The sequence below is a fragment of the Myxine glutinosa genome, chromosome 1, assembly GCF_964187855.1.
Source record: "Myxine glutinosa chromosome 1, kmMyxGlut1.1, whole genome shotgun sequence".
NCBI lineage: Eukaryota > Metazoa > Chordata > Myxini > Myxiniformes > Myxinidae > Myxine > Myxine glutinosa.
The window spans coordinates 409,925,230-409,941,982 of NC_136261.1; the positions used below are offsets into that span (position 1 = coordinate 409,925,230).

The 16,753-nt window shown below is 46.1% G+C and overlaps 1 protein-coding gene across 1 annotated transcript; it reads right to left on the reverse strand.

Moving 5' to 3' along the window:
• Nucleotides 1-842: 842 nt before the first annotated feature.
• LOC137417171 (tubulin alpha-1C chain) lies at nt 843-12,006 on the reverse strand. The gene is made up of 5 exons (XM_068102971.2): nt 11,845-12,006; nt 6,397-6,619; nt 4,207-4,355; nt 1,404-2,084; nt 843-1,316 (listed from the first exon to the last, which is right to left on the reverse strand). Exons 1-5 carry the CDS (start codon nt 11,845-11,847, stop codon nt 1,020-1,022), a joined length of 1,353 nt encoding a protein of 450 aa, XP_067959072.1. The 5' UTR covers nt 11,848-12,006; the 3' UTR covers nt 843-1,019.
• Nucleotides 12,007-16,753: the final 4,747 nt, after the last annotated feature.

The window sequence follows — 16,753 nt, forward strand, 5'->3', positions numbered from 1 at the left end:
GGGACATCAGGAGATCTATGGGAGGGAGAGGACTTGGGGAGGCATGGGAAAGGTAAAAAAACAAATAAATAAATAAAACACATGGACACTGCTCGGACTTCCAGGAAGTCGGTATTTCAGAAAAGTGGATCTGGGTCGAAATTAATGGGAGTAGAAAAGATCAAGGTTTTTGATGGGGGAAGATAACAGATGGTGGTGAACAGCTGTTTTAAAGACATGGAGGGAGGAATGGGATTGAAGAGAGTGAGGGAGTTTGTTCCAGAGATGGGAGTAAAGAGGAATGAAAGAGTGAAGGTGAGCAGAGAGTCTTGATTTTGGCAATTTCACCAGAAGAGGGTTGCTGGCAGATCTTGTGCGACCTGTTGGAATATTTGGGGGACAGAGAGAACATAGAGCTGGGGAAGGTAGGCCGGATAAGCTCTCATCCCTGCTCTCATCATTGATCTGATCTTTTTTTTTTTAATGGCTTGCATATTTAAGCAATCATGATCTTTGTGACAAGTTTGAACAAGATCAGTAAACATGTCCAATAAATGGTTGAGGACATGTTCAGCATCAGTTGTTTTTTTTTAACACCTAAAATGGCCTCCAGTCATCCATCTTTGATCGCATCGCGAAACAAAATGATGCGCATGTATTGTCTTTGTGCCAAGTATAAACAAAACCGGTCCATACATGGCCGAGATATGGTTGCAAACTGACCCAATCCTGTCGAACCAAGTCGGGCTAAGCCAACATGTCAGACTACGTCCAACAGGATAATTCTGGAGAAATGAACCCATTCTCCAATTCTCGAGTCCAAAAGGATTGATGCATGACAAAACCAGGTTGAGAGTCTGAAAATAGATCAACAGAGTTTAATCTTTGGGTACAGCATGGACAAAAGAAAATATCAGTTTTCCAAATAGACGGTGGTTCAAATATTCCGAGGTTTGTGTTTCAGGACCAGCAACCAATTTCAGGAAAGGAAAATAAATTTAAGACACAATTTTATTGCATCTGCACAACAGACAATCACATCAGTACTCTTCACCATATTCCTCTTCACCATCCATGGAGTCAAGGCCGACTTCCTCGTAGTCCTTTTCCAAGGCCGCCATGTCTTCTCGAGCCTCGGAGAACTCGCCCTCCTCCATTCCCTCACCCACGTACCAGTGCACGAAGGCACGTTTGGTGTACATCAGGTCGAACTTGTGGTCCAGGCGTGACCAGGCCTCGGCGATGGCCGTGGTGTTACTCAGCATGCAGACTGCACGCTGCACCTTTGCCAGGTCACCACCAGGAACCACACATGGTGCTTGGTAGTTGATTCCAACCTACAAAACAGGCCAAATACTGTTAGAGCTCAAACTGGATACATCCCACTCCATAATCAAACCATTCAAAAATATTTTTTTCAATACCTTGAATCCGGTGGGACACCAATCCACAAACTGGATGGTGCGTTTGGTCTTGATCGTAGCAATGGCAGCATTGACATCCTTGGGGACCACATCTCCACGGTACAGCACACAACAGGCCATGTACTTCCCATGTCGTGGATCACATTTCACCATCTGGTTTGCTGGTTCAAAGCACGCATTGGTGATGTCAGCGACAGTCAACTGCTCATGATAAGCCTTCTCTGCCGAAATAACTGGAGCATACGTAGCTAGAGGGAAATGGATGCGAGGATAGGGAACCAGATTGGTCTGGAACTCCGTGAGGTCAACATTGAGTGCTCCATCAAAGCGTAGAGAGGCGGTGATTGAAGAGACTATCTGCCCGATGAGACGGTTCAAGTTGGTGTAGCTGGGACGCTCAATGTCGAGGTTACGGCGACAGATGTCATAGATGGCTTCGTTATCAACCATGAACGCACAATCGGAGTGCTCCAGAGTGGTGTGAGTAGTCAGCACGGCGTTGTAGGGTTCAACAACGGCTGTTGCCACCTGAGGAGCCGGATAAATGGCAAATTCCAGCTTGGACTTCTTCCCATAATCGACAGACAGCCGCTCCATCAGGAGAGACGTGAAGCCAGAACCTGTTCCTCCACCAAAACTGTGGAACACCAGGAAGCCTTGCAGTCCTGTGCATTGCTCAGACTAAAAGACAGTAAAAAGAGAAGTTACCATGATACCCAATTACAGCCCAATATTGAGTTGCTTATTACCTGCCCGACAATGCCATAAAATCACATACAAGTTTACCCAACGATGAATATCAAAAATACATGAATACATTAGAACAAGTAATTGCTATTTGGGAAGAAATTAGCAACATGACATTCCAATACAAAATAGGGTGGACAAACCCAGAAATCTCCCTGCCCACCTGGGGGATGTGCAGTGACTAACTGAGGGATACTCAAGACCCAAACACTCAGACTCAGAAACCTGCCATGATCGAAGCTAATGTGGTGGTAACAAATTGCCGAGGTAAATGGTAATATGGTAAGCCCTAGGGAAAAGGCGAAGGACACAAGGCATTGAAGTAACATGCTCGGAAGACTGCCACACTTCAAAGACTCCACCTGAATGTAGGCCTACGGGTCAGGCACGGCATTGCTGGGGCATGGGCCACGAGGCAGTGTGTGATGGATCCCCAAGTGGTGGTCAAGTTTTGGAAGAAACTGTTCAAAAGGGAACCCAGACCAAAAAAAAAAAAAAAAAAAAAAAAAAAAAACTTGCTCGAACCAGAAAAAGGACAAATGTAGTTGACCGTGAAGATTTACAACCTTGGGCTGTGCCGACAGGTTATTTGATGCTCCACCTCAAAAAGCACCGAGTAGTACTTATCCCCAAAGTAGATCCAAGGAAAGCCTCAATTTACTCTCCCATCACAATTTTCTCAGGTAGTCTGCACAATATGTTGGTCAGATAATGCACCTCGTCCTTTGTTGCACCCAGGAGAGGGCATTCAGAAAAGGTGACAATTGTGGGGAAAATTGTTGGCAACTCCATCTTACGGGATGTGACACTACCTGAACATTCTGTACATTGCTGTGTTGTATGGAATATGACACTACCTGAACATTCTGTACCTTGCTGTGTTGTACGTCACTAATGCCTTGATTCCATCAACGACGATGCAGTTATCGATGCAGCCACCAGGAAGGAGGGGCACCTGACCCTCTTGGATTATATTGAGCAACCTTCTGTATGCAGCACAATGCTGCAGGGTGGCATCTTTGCCACTGATGCAATGCCCTCTAGATTAGGGCAGGAATTTGACCATGGTGACAGCGATAGCTCGCCTACTCTTCACGATGGGGTTGATGCAATGCCAAGCTCCAGTATCTGTTTGTGCTGAGCGCTGCTAAAGGTAAACTACTCTGTAGAATATGTATCCAAATACACCATCACGTCAGGTTATGGCCAACACAATCAAAAGATACACCTGTCCTTTTCCAATTTTCCATGCAAAGACAATGGTGTGCTCAGCATACCAGCTTTGTGTCCAATTTCCATCCTACATGAGAAAATGAGGAGAGGGCTGGAACAATCACATGGCTCGAGACAGAGAGCAGTCTTCGGGAAGTGTGACGAGGGCCAACATTACAGTGGAGCACCAAGTTGTTTACTCCCATGTGTCCTTCGCTCCTTTGCGCCTTCAACTCGACCTCACTGTCACTTACACTCTGCTGTTGGGGTTTCTTCCTCTCCATTCATTCTGCTCGAGCTCTTCCACGAGCCTCAATCATGGAAACCAAAAAGGCCAGCCACAACAGGAAGACTGCCAAACTGTTACATGGAGCAGTTGATGGGCCAGAAGTGGTGGAGTTCCACATCAACAGGGCCAAGGGCCATGTGAATCGCACCTCCAATCGGGTTGACCAGAAAGAAAGGTTTGAGCCACCTGCTCTACCTGATCAAAAGCTGCCCATTGCAGACATGCTGCATGGTACGATGTGAGCTGCCATATGAAGGAAACCTGATCCCACACCTCAATCATGCATCAGGACGCGCTACATTGCGGGAAGGGAAACAAGCAACTCGACAAAAGAAAGGGGGGTGGGGGAGGAAACCACCTTCCATTGCAATGAAGTCTAGCGTTGATCCCACTTATTGGGGGAGATGTGCATGCAAGACTAGATACGCTTTCCTTTAGCCTCACCATGGCCTGGCCTCCAAACTCCATTTCGGAGATGAGAAAAAGAAAAATCTGACGTTTATTGGACATTTGTTATCTTGCAGAGGAGGACACATGAACTTGCAGCAAACTCACCATCTTTCTGATGCGGTCAAGAACCTGGTCCACATGCTCCTTCCCAATGGTGTAGTGCCCACGTGCATAGTTGTTAGCTGCATCCTCTTTACCGGTAATGAGCTGCTCAGGATGGTACAGCTGACGGTACACTCCCGTCCGAACCTCATCTACAAAAATAAAATATAAACCGCGGTGCTTTTGCTACAAATTCAATTTTATTTACTTTAAGACAGTCACCTCCTGCCCAATTGGAGAGAACATCGATGTCTCACCCTGAGCACCGCAGCATAAATACTATAGACGCCGCACCGTGAGCACCATGGTATGAACACTGTAGACACCACACCCAAGTACTGCAGCAGAAATACCAAAGAAGCCTCACACAAGCACCACGGCATAAATACCATAGAATCCTCACCCCAAGCACCGTGGCATATATACCACATTAGCCTCACCACGAGCACCGTGGCATATATACCACATTAGCCTCACCACGAGCACCGTGGCATAAATACTATAAACGCCACAGCCTGAGCACCGCAGCATAAATACCATAGAAGCCTCGCCCTGAGCACCATGGCATAAATACCATAGACTCTGCACCCAAAGCACCGCAGCATAAATACCATAGACTCTGCACCCAAAGCACCACAGCATAAATACCATAGAAGCCTCGCCCTGAGCACCATGGCATAAATACCATAGACTCTGCACCCAAAGCACCACAGCATATATACCATAGAAGCCTCACCCTGATCACCATGGCATAAATACCATAGACTCTGCACCCAAAGCACCACAGCATATATACCATAGAAGCCTCACCCTGATCACCATGGCATAAATACCATAGACTCTGCACCCAAAGCACCACAGCATATATACCATTGAAGCCTCACCCTGATCACCATGGCATAAATACCATAGAAGCCTCGCCCTGAGCACCATGGCATAAATACCATAGACTCTGCACCCAAAGCACCACAGCATATATACCATAGAAGCCTCACCCTGATCACCATGGCATAAATACCATAGAAGCCGCACCCCAAGCACCGTGGCATAAATACCATAGACGCCTCACACAGAGCACAGTGGTACAATATTTTTATGTTAGTAATCGTTACCAATACCAGAAATCCCTGAAGAATATTCCTTGAGCAAGAAGAGTAAACCACAGCAAGATTCCACACCAAACTTCAGCCTTTTAGGAAACGAAGTGGAATTGTGTCCAAATGATAGAAAACCGGAGCTCAGTCAGATTTAAACAAAGCCTCTTCCTGAAAAACATTGAATGACAAAATGCACAACAACCTAAACTAAACTTGACCATCAAGTCTCGCTTCCCATGATGGTTAACATACCTTGATCAATATTGTTTATTCCATCCATGGGGCCAAAATTAAAGTTAAACTAAAACATTTGGAAAACGACTTGCAAACTATATTAACGAAACACATTTTCCAAAAGGTATCAACAATAGCTCACATACACCAAAGGTATCAACAATAGCTCATATACACCAAAGGTATCAACAATTGCTCACATACACCAAAGCTATCAACAATAGCTCACATACACCAAAGCTATCAACAATAGCTCACATACACCAAAGGTATCAACAATAGCTCACATACACCAAAGGTAACAATAGCTCACATACACCAAAGGTATCAACAATAGCTCAATACACCAAAGGTATCAACAATAGCTTGCATACACCAAAGGTATCAACAATAGCTCACATACACCAACGGTATCAACAATAGCTCATATACACCAAAAGTGTCAACAATAGCTCCCATACACCAACGTTATCAATAGCTCATACACCAAAGTTATCACCAATAGCTCATACACCAAAGTTATCACCAATAGCTCATACACCAAAGTTATCACCAATAGCTCCCATACACCAAAGTTATCACCAATAGCTCATACACAAAAGTTATCACCAATAGCTCATACACCAAAGATATCAATATTGTGCTGCTCCTAGGCCATTGTTGACATTTCAAATCGGGCTCCATACGACTGCAGGTAACAATACATTATACAAAATGTCCATCAGCCAATCATGGTCACCCATACTCCATCATAGGGGAACGGCATGGGAATACTCTGACGTTATAAATTTCATGCGTTAATATACCATTACTACAATTGCCAAATACAACATTTGGCTCAAAAATCAAATGGACAACTTACCGACGACTGTGGGTTCAAGGTCCACGAAAACCGCACGAGGAACGTGCTTTCCTGCCCCGGTCTCACTGAAGAACGTGTTGAAGGAATCGTCTCCATGTCCAATGGTCTTGTCACTGGGCATTCTCCCGTCAGCCTGGATGCCGTGCTCCAGACAGAAAAGTTCCCAGCATGCATTGCCCATCTGCACTCCGGCTTGGCCCACATGGATGGAGATACACTCACGCTGCAAGAAAAACGAGAACACATTAACATAAAAAATGCTGCTCATTCATGCAACTGGAAATAAAAATACAGTTGAGACGAAGACCACCATTTTCAAGGGAGACAATCACTTCATACTTTCATATGTAAAACTATCCTACGCAACATCTCAATATGGATCACTACACCTGAAGGCAATTGCAATGGAACTCACCTTTTCTTTCTGGAAAATCAAACTTGGGCGTCTCCCTAAAGCTCTGAGTGAAACCAAATGTGCCAGAGATAAACACCAGGCCCACTAGATGCCTAATCGATGTTAATCAGTATCGCCAATAGAGACTGGTAGAAGTCAATAATTGGTACCTATGCCTCATATATTTCATCACAAAGTAGCAATGACGAACACTTCAAACCGAGGCCGATGGCCTGAACTCCGTCCTTCCAGAAAAAGCCAAGGTCCCAACTCCGTCCTTCCAGAAAAAGCCAAGGTCCCAACTCCGTCCTTCCAGAAAAAGCCAAGGTCCCAACTCCGTCCTTCCAGAAAAAGCCAAGCTCCCAAGTCCGTCCTTCCAGAAAAAGCCAAGGTCCCAACTCCGTCATTCCAGAAAAAGCCAAGGTCCCAACTCCGTCCTTCCAGAAAAAGCCAAGGTCCCAACTCCGTCCTTCCAGAAAAAGCCAAGGTCCCAACTCCGTCCTTCCAGAAAAAGCCAAGGTCCCAACTCCGTCCTTCCAGAAAAAGCCAAGGTCCCAACTCCGTCCTTCCAGAAAACGCCAAGGTCCCAACTCCGTCCTTCCAGAAAAAGCCAAGGTCCCAACTCCGTCCTTCCAGAAAAAGCCAAGGTCCCAACTCAGTCCTTCCAGAAAAAGCCAAGGTCCCAACTCCGTCCTTCCAGAAAAAGCCAAGGTCCCAACTCCATCCTTCCAGAAAAAGCCAAGGTCCCAACCTCCGTCCTTCCAGAAAAAGCCAAAGTCCCAACTCCGTCCTTCCAGAAAAAAACACGGTCCCAACTCCGTCCTTCCAGAAAAAAACAAGGTCCCAACTCCGTCCTTCCAGAAAAAAACAAGGTCCCAACTCTGTCCTTCCAGAAAAAAACAAGGTCCCAACTCCGTCCTTCCAGAAAACAACAAGGTCCCAACTCTATGTATGGATCGTCTCCATAATAAAATCAAAGTCCTTGCTGGGCAAGGAGCTTCAGCCATTCCAAGGTGGAGAAATTCCAAGGAAACCAAGACTCCTCCACTGTTCAGAGCACAACACCTTCACACAGAGAATCATGGAATAGGTAGCATGAAGAACTAGTCTTGCTGGTGAAGGCTCATGTCGATCTGCGTTGGCACACAGGTAGAACAATGGATGGAATCAAGAGAACGTTGATTGAAATACGTCAACCGCCATGGGAAAGGGACACCTGCAGAGTCTGAGGTTAACCACCAAAACGTCTTCTCGCTTCCCACGGTGGTCAGCGAACCTCTGATCGAGGTTTATCGATTTCATCCATCATGGAATATGACACTTCTGGAGATAAATCACATGTACATCCTCGGCATTTGTCACATCGACAATTCAAATTCCCAAACTCCCTCCAAAAATGGATCTTGCCGTTAAAAATCGCTGCAGGGCGAGGCCATGAAGCCCAGACATGTTCAAACGTGATATCAGAATGTGGAAAATGCTACACAACCGATACTATCTGACAATGTCTCCATTTACATCACCCCCAACCTCCCTCCTAAACAAATAAGGAACTTGGTACTAATGAGTACAAGCATGAGGCCTGGATCGACATCCACCACCACCACCACATGTTGGCACACCAACACTAATGACCCCAAATACTCAGGCTGTTTTACACGAGTCACGAAAGGACATGGCACCTCATCCATTGTTCGGCTCAACAAGACAGGAATGAACTTAATTGGGAACTTGCTAATCACCAAAGGTGTTTAACCACAATTACACGACTAATCTACAGGTGAGGGTGTTACATCAGCAACTTGGATTTGCTTTCCACGAGCCTGCCTCGTGGACCAGTAACTGAGCTGGAGGCCAACTGGGTAAACGGCATCTGGTGACATCTTGGAGGGCGCTGGGGGTGGGGTTTCATGGGAGATGCAAACGTAATACGTGGCATGTTGCGGGGGTTTCATGGGCCATGTTGGGAGGATGGGGGGGTTCATGGGACATACAAACTTAATCCATGGCATGTTGGGGCATTTCATGGGGCATGCAAACTTAATCCATGGCATGTTGGGTTGGAGGGGGTGCGGGGGAGGGGGGGTACATGAAACATGCAAACTTAATCCATGGAATGTTGCAGGGTTTCATGGGGCATGCAAAAAATCCGTGCCATGTTAGGGGGTTTCATGGGACATGCAAACGTAATCCATGGCATGTTGGGGCATTTCATGGGACATGCAAACTTAATCCGTGCCATGTTGGGGGGTTTCATGGGACATGTAAACTTAATCCGTGGCATGTTGGGGGGTTTCATAGGAAATGCAAACTTAATCCATGGCATGTTGGGGGGTTTCATGTGACATGCAAACGTAATCCATGGCATGTTGGGGGCATTTCATGGGACATGCAAACTTAATCCGTGCCATGTTGGGGGGTTTCATGGGAAACGCAAACTTAATCCGTGGCATGTTGGGGGGTTTCATGGGAAATGCAAACTTAATCCATGGCATGTTGGGGGGTTTCATGGGAAATGCAAACTTAATCCAGGGCATGTTGGGGGGTGGGGGGGGGGTGTTTCGTGGGAAATGTGAACTTAATCTGTGGCATGTTTGGGGGGGGGGTTCATAGGACATGGAAACTTGATCCAGGGCATGTTGGGGGAGGGGGAGGGGGTTCATGGGACATGCAAACTCAAGTTGATGGAACTCCGCAATATCAAATTCACTTGGTTTCGTCAAGGACAAAATAATCGACCTTGAGACAGTGGGAATATTTACCGATACTCCATTATCGGTTATCAATGGGTGGAAAATTACAACACGTCAGGTGAGGTGCTACATAGGAAACAAGTACAACCCATTTAGACTTTGAGCTTTTGCCATAAATGCCACAAGCAAAATGCACTAAAGGGGAACAGAGTGTAGAGGTTAAACAGTACGCATGTAGTAATCAAAATAATAAAATAACCCAAAGGTAAATCTGACGATCGAGCCAAAGCTTTCCATCAACAATATGGAGATTTCACATGGTGTACAAATCACAGGGACCATTATATGGGAATGTCAGATCAGTGGAATGGTCATCAAGATCGACCACACCCTATTTGAAACACCCAAAACTACCTTTGGAAACCGCAAGGCGTTTCCGTTCCACCATTACCTGATAGACTCCAAACAAAATAGACACACAAAGTCGTTCAAAGACTAAATCAGGTACAGAGGGTTCAATACTATCACCACAACCACCCACCAAGTTCAAGATACCATACTATCACCACAACCACTTTAACCCCCCAACATGATTCCTTCCACACCCACCTCACCCTCTTTTCTCCCACCCCCCCCCCCCCCCACCACTTCAAGTCCGACCCCCTACCATCTTTTCTCTCCCCCCCCCCCCCACACTATAACCCTCTCTACTCCCCCCATACTATAACCCTCTTTTCTCCCCCCCCCATACTATAACCCTCTTTTCTCCCCCCCCCCCACTACACCCCTCTTTTCTCCCCCCCCCCCCACTACACCCCTCTTTTCTCCCCCCACCCACCACACTATAACCCTCTTTTCTCCCCCCACCCACCACACTATAACCCTCTTTTCTCCCACCACACTATAACCCTCTTTTCTCCCCCCACCCACCACACTATAACCCTCTTTTCTCCCGACACACTATAACCCTCTTTTCTCCCCCCCCCTTCCCCCACTATAACCCTCTTTTCTCCCCCCACCCACCACACTATAACCCTCTTTTCTCCCCCCCTACCCCCACTATAACCCTCTTTTGTCCCCCCCTCCCCCCACTATAACCCTCTTTTCTCCCCCCCTCCCCCCACTATAACCCTCTTTTCTCCCCCCCTCCCCCCACTATAACCCTCTTTTCTCCCCCCCCCTCCCCCCACTATAACCCTCTTTTCTCCTCCCCTCCCCCCACTATAACCCTCTTTTCTCCTCCTCCCCCCACTATAACCCTCTTTTCTCCCCCCACTATAACCCTCTTTTCTCCCCCCACCCACCACACTATAACCCTCATTTCTCCCCCCACCCACCACAACCTTCTTTTCTCCCCCCACCCACCACACGATAACCTTCTTTTCTCCCCCCACCCACCACACGATAACCCTCTTTTCTCCCCCCACTATAATCCTCTTTTCTCCCCCCACCCACCACACTATAACCCTCTTTTCTCCCCCCCCCCCTCCCCCCACTATAACCCTCTTTTCTCCCCCCCCCCTCCCCCCACTATAACCCTCTTTTCTCCCCCCTCCCCCCACTATAACCCTCTTTTCTCCCCCTCCCCCCACTATAACCCTCTTTTCTCACCCCACCCCCAAACCTTCAAACCCGCCCACCGCCACATCTTCTTCAGCCCCGCCCACCGCCACACCTTCTTCAGCCCACCCACCACCACAACTTATTCAGCCCCACCCACCGCCACACCTTCAGCCCCGCCCACCGCCACACCTTCTTCAGCCCCGCCCACCACCACCTTTATGATTCCTTCCACATACAAATCACCCCCACCAAGGTTCTTTCAACACACCTCCACACTTGCGCGCCCCCCCTTCCTCCTCCTCCTCCTCCTCCTCCCCAATGATTCCTTCCATACCCACTTCACCCCTCCCCTCCATAACTCCACCATCCTCCAAAAGATTCCTTCCATCCACCCCCTCCTCAGAGTTACCTACCTATACCTGTACACTCCCCAGGTCCCTCGTCCATTACCGAACTCGCTATCTTGGTCTGGATTTTAAGGAAAGTCCCAAAAATATAAATTGATGAAACACCAAATCACTGAGTCGAGGTCCCACCGCAAGGTATCATTACAGACTACACACCTGAACCCCCATTACGGATTACCTGGGTGTGCCACACAATCACGTGACATTTTCACCCAAACTTTATTTCACACAACTCACTCGATCTCAAAACGAATTCCGTTTAAATTAAACATTCAAGGGCAGGGAAGAAGCTTTTCCCGCTAGACTTACTTAGTAAAAGATTACATTAACGAATGGCGAGTTAACATTAACTAACAAAGTAATGGCGAGTAACGAGGGGTAAAACACTCACCATGGTAGATAATGTAGTAACAGGTCACACAAACCCGGGTAAAGGAGGGAGTCGTTTTGGATAACCGGCTACGAACGAGTCACGAGTCGAACAAGCACGGAATTACTCACCACACCTATCGTACCTGCAATATATAAGCCAACACGCGATGAGGTCATCACGTTGTCAAACCCACGCCCTGATTGGACCCTTTGAATTTGGGCGTACACCTCCCAAAACAACGAACGGTTTTTGGCGGAATTTGTTGCGAATGAGTAAAAGAACGACGAACGAATAATTAATTATAACTCGATGTTTTAATAAATTATCGAGTTTCACCTCATTCTTCGTTTAATCACATCGTTACTCACCTCGACGTATTGAACGTTTATAAGTCGTGCGGTCATTTGAGGGGACGAGAAAGAAGAGGTTCGAACATGTAACGGATACCTGTGTTTGAGTAATCAGTGTTCACAGGTGTGGTCTGCAATGCACCTGTTCGCGGTTTTAATGTCCGTGTTTCGTTATCACTAAGTTGACGAGGTGAGGGATCTGCGTCAATCGGTGAATGAGGAAACGAATCACGGAACGAACGATTAACGATCGTTTCATTCCATCGCTTTCAGTGAAACGAGCCCAATGATTCACGCGTTCTTACACCTCCTCTAAACGATGACGATCCGTGAAAGGAAGAGTAAAGGTTCGAAGTGAGAAAAGACCTCACCATGAACTCACCACGTTTCCTCCATTACTGGTGACGTGTCAGGTTTAAACACGTGGGATAGACGGGTGTGAACGTGCCACTGGATCGTGATGAGGTGGCAGAGAGTACTGTGAGAGATTACACAAAACTTTAATATGACGAGGTGAGCAGAGAGGATTGTGAGTGATTACACAAAACTTTAATATGACGAGGTGAGCAGAGAGGATTGTGAGAGATTCCACAAAACTTTAATATGATGAGGTGAGCAGGGAGGATTGTGAGTGATTACACAAAACTTTAATATGATGAGGTGAGCAGAGAGTACAGAGATTACACAAAATTTTAATATGATGAGGTGAGCAGAGGATTATGAGATTACACAAAATTTTAATATGACGAGGTGAGCAGAGAGGATTGTGAGAGATTACACAAAACTTTAATATGACGAGGTGAGCAGAGAGGATTGTGAGAGATTACACAAAACTTTAATATGATGAGGTGAGCAGAGAGGATTGTGAGAGATTACACAAAACTTTAATATGACGAGGTGAGCAGAGAGGATTGTGAGAGATTACACAAAACTTTAATATGATGAGGTGAGCAGAGAGGATTGTGAGAGATTACACAAAAGTTTAATATGATGAGGTGAACAGAGAGGATTGTGAGAGATTACACAAAACTTTAATATGACGAGGTGAGCAGAGAGTACTGTGAGAGATTACACAAAACTTTAATATGACGAGGTGAGCAGAGAGTACTGTGAGAGATGACACAAAAGTTTAATATGATGAGGTGAACAGAGAGGATTGTGAGAGATTACACAAAACTTTAATATGACGAGGTGAGCAGAGAGGATTGTGAGAGATTACACAAAACTTTAATATGACGAGGTGAGCAGAGAGTACTGTGAGAGATTACACAAAACTTTAATATGAGGTGAGCAGAGAGTACTGTGAGAGATTACACAAAACTTTAATATGACGAGGTGAGCAGAGTACTGTGAGAGATTACACAAAACTTTAATATGACGAGGTGAGCAGAGAGGATTGTGAGAGATTACACAAAACTTTAATATGACGAGGTGAGCAGAGAGGATTGTGAAAGATTACACAAAACTTTAATATGATGAGGTGAGCAGAGAGTACTGTGAGAGATTACACAAAACTTTAATATGACGAGGTGAGCAGAGAGGATTGTGAGAGATTACACAAAACTTTAATATGACGAGGTGAGCAGGGAGGATTGTGAGAGATTACACAAAACTTTAATTTGATGAGGTGAGCAGAGAGGATTGTGAGAGATTACACAAAACCTTAATATGACGAGGTGAGCAGAGAGGATTGTGAGAGATTACACGAAACTTTAATATGACAAGGTGAGCAGAGAGGATTGTGAGAGATTACACAAAACTTTAATATGACGAGGTGAGCAGAGAGGATTGTGAGAGATTACACAAAACATGATTATGATGAGGTGAGCAGAGAGGATTGTGAGAGATTAAACAAAAGTTTAATATGATGTGGTGAGCAGAGAGGATTGTGAGAGATTACACAAAACTTTAATATGACGAGGTGAGCAGAGAGTACTGTGAGAGATTACACAAAACTTTAATATGATGTGGTGAGCAGAGAGGATTGTGAGAGATTACACAAAACTTTAATATGATGTGGTGAGCAGAGAGGATTGTGAGAGATTACACAAAACTTTAATATGATGTGGTGAGCAGAGAGGATTGTGAGAGATTACACAAAACTTTAATATGATGAGGTGAGCAGAGAGGATTGTGAGAGATTATACAAAAGTTTAATATGATGAGGTGAGCAGAGAGTACTGTGAGAGATTACACAAAACTTTAATATGATGAGGTGAACAGAGAGTACTGTGAGAGATTACACAAAACTTTAATATGATGAGGTGAGCAGAGAGTACTGTGAGAGATTACACAAAACTTTAATATGATGAGATGAACAGAGAGTAGAGTGAGAGTTTACACAAAACATGAATATTATGAGGTGGGCAGAGGACTGTGAGCTTTTTTTTTTGTTTTGTTTTTTTTGTATACAGAATCGAGGCTCGTGAAAGAGCGAACATTTATTTCACAAACAAATCAAAGACAAACAAAATATATAAAAAGAGGGAACGGAAGACAAGATGGGGAGAGAAGGGGAAGCACACAAACACAACATTTGAGAGCATGGAGATGCGTGGGATGGAGAGGGCTTGGGGGGAGGAGGCGTGGGAAGGGGAGGGGGGTGGGTGGAAGAAATATAAAACACAAGGACACCAAGGACTTCCAGGACAGAAGTTGGTATTTCAAAAAAGTGGGTTTGGGGTGAAATTAGCGGAGGTAGAAAAGATCAAGGTTTTGGATGGGGGAAGATAAGAGATGGTGGTGAACAGTTGTTTTAAAGACCTGAAGGGTGGAGTGGGATTGAAGAGAGTGAGGGAGTTTGTTCCAGAGGTGGGAGTAAAGAGGAATGAAGGAGTGAAGGTGAGCAGAGAGTCTTGATTTTGGCAGTTTAACCATAAGAGGGTTGCAGGCAGATCTTGTGCGACCTGTAGGAATATTTGGGGGACAGAGCCCAGAGAGGGCTGGGGGGGCAAGGCCAGAGAGGAGTCGGTAGAAGACGGAAAGACCACCAACCTGCCTGCGGTGAGTGAGTGAAAGGCCCTTGGCGTTAGCTTCATCACGGGAGATTCCAATGATTCTGAACGGTTTGGTTTCAACAGCGTGAAGACGAGCTAGGTGTGAGGCAGGAGCACCAGCCCAGAGGGGAGAGCAGTATTCCTTTGAGCTGCAGATGAAAGCCTTGTATGTGGTGAGGAGCTCAGGTGTGCCAACGAATGACTTCGCACGATGGAGGATGCCCAGTCGGCGACTGGCTTTGGAGGCCAGATTTGAAATGTGGTTTTCCCAGGAAAGATTATGGCAGATAGTGAGACCCAAAAGCTTGAGAGACAGAACTTCTTGGAGAGCATTATTCAGAAAGTAGATGGGAGGGTTGTCCATTTGGTCTTTTCGGAGAGACATCGTAAGAGTGTGAGATTTGTCAGGATTGAAAGACATGTTCCACTTGTTTGCCCAGTCTGTGATTTTGTCCAGGTCTGCAGAGAGTCAGGACGCTGCAGACTGCCGATCTGAGCGATGAGGAATGGAGCGACAGAGAGTAGAGTCATCATCAAAGAGATAGAGAGGATTTTCAAGAGTCAGAGAGATCATTGATAAAGACCAGAAAAAGCACAGGGCCCAGAACACTGCCTTGGGGAACTCCAGGCTGAACAGGAAGAGGAGATGAGAGAAACCCATTCAGGGCCACACGTTGACTACGACTGGAGAGGAAGTCCGCCAGCCATGCGTGGAGATTTCCATGGATACCAAAGGAGGAGAGTTTGGTGAGCAGAGCGGGGTGCCAGACCGTATCGAAGGCACATGATATGTCAAGGGAGACGGCTCTAATTTCCTGTTTGGCATCGAGGACATCCATCCATTGTTGAGAAAGCAGAAGCAGCATGTCCAGAGTGTAGTGACCAGGTCTGAAACCAAATTGATGATCAGAGATCAAGCCATTGGAGAAGAGGAAACATTTCATATCCAAAGCAATGATGGATTCCAAGACTTTGCTGATAATTGGGAGAAGGCTGATTGGTCTGTAGTTGCTAGAATCTGTTTTTGCACCTTTTTTGTGCAAAGCGGTGATGTTGGCTGATTTCCAAGCAAATGGCAGATGACCTTGAGCCAACGAGAGGGTGAAGAGAACAGAGAGAGGGAGTGAAAGAGCAGAAGAACAGGATTTTAGGACCCTTGGGCTGATGCCGTCAGGTCCAGTTGCAGAATCAGAGTTGAGGGTTGACAGAAACTTTTCCACCTTGTCAGGAGGAAAGGACAAAGAGTCCAGGAGCAGCTGGGTACGACTGGGTACGGTGGGTACAGAGAGGGATGGGTTTGGGACACAAGATTTAGAGGCAAACATAGAGTTGAGGCATTCAGCTTTTTCACGTGCGGAGTCAGCCGTGTAGCCGTTTGAGGTGAGGGAGGGGATGGAGGGGGAACAAACACCAGAAACAGATTTGACCAGACGCCACCAGGATTTGGAAGAGGGAGACAGATAAGAGAGTTCGGTCTTGAGAACGGAGAGATATTGTTTCCTGGCTGTCCTGAGGGTGGACACACACTTGTTTTGGGCTTTGTGAAAGGAAATGAGATTTCCCTCTGCTGGATTTGCTTTC

Coding starts and splice junctions, on each gene's coding strand:
- LOC137417171 (XM_068102971.2), bottom strand. Junction 2,085..4,206: donor TTGACCGCATCAGAAAGATG/GTGAGTTTGCTG, acceptor ACTGTCTTTTAG/TCTGAGCAATGCACAGGACT. Junction 1,317..1,403: donor GGTGTCCCACCGGATTCAAG/GTATTGAAAAAA, acceptor CCTGTTTTGTAG/GTTGGAATCAACTACCAAGC.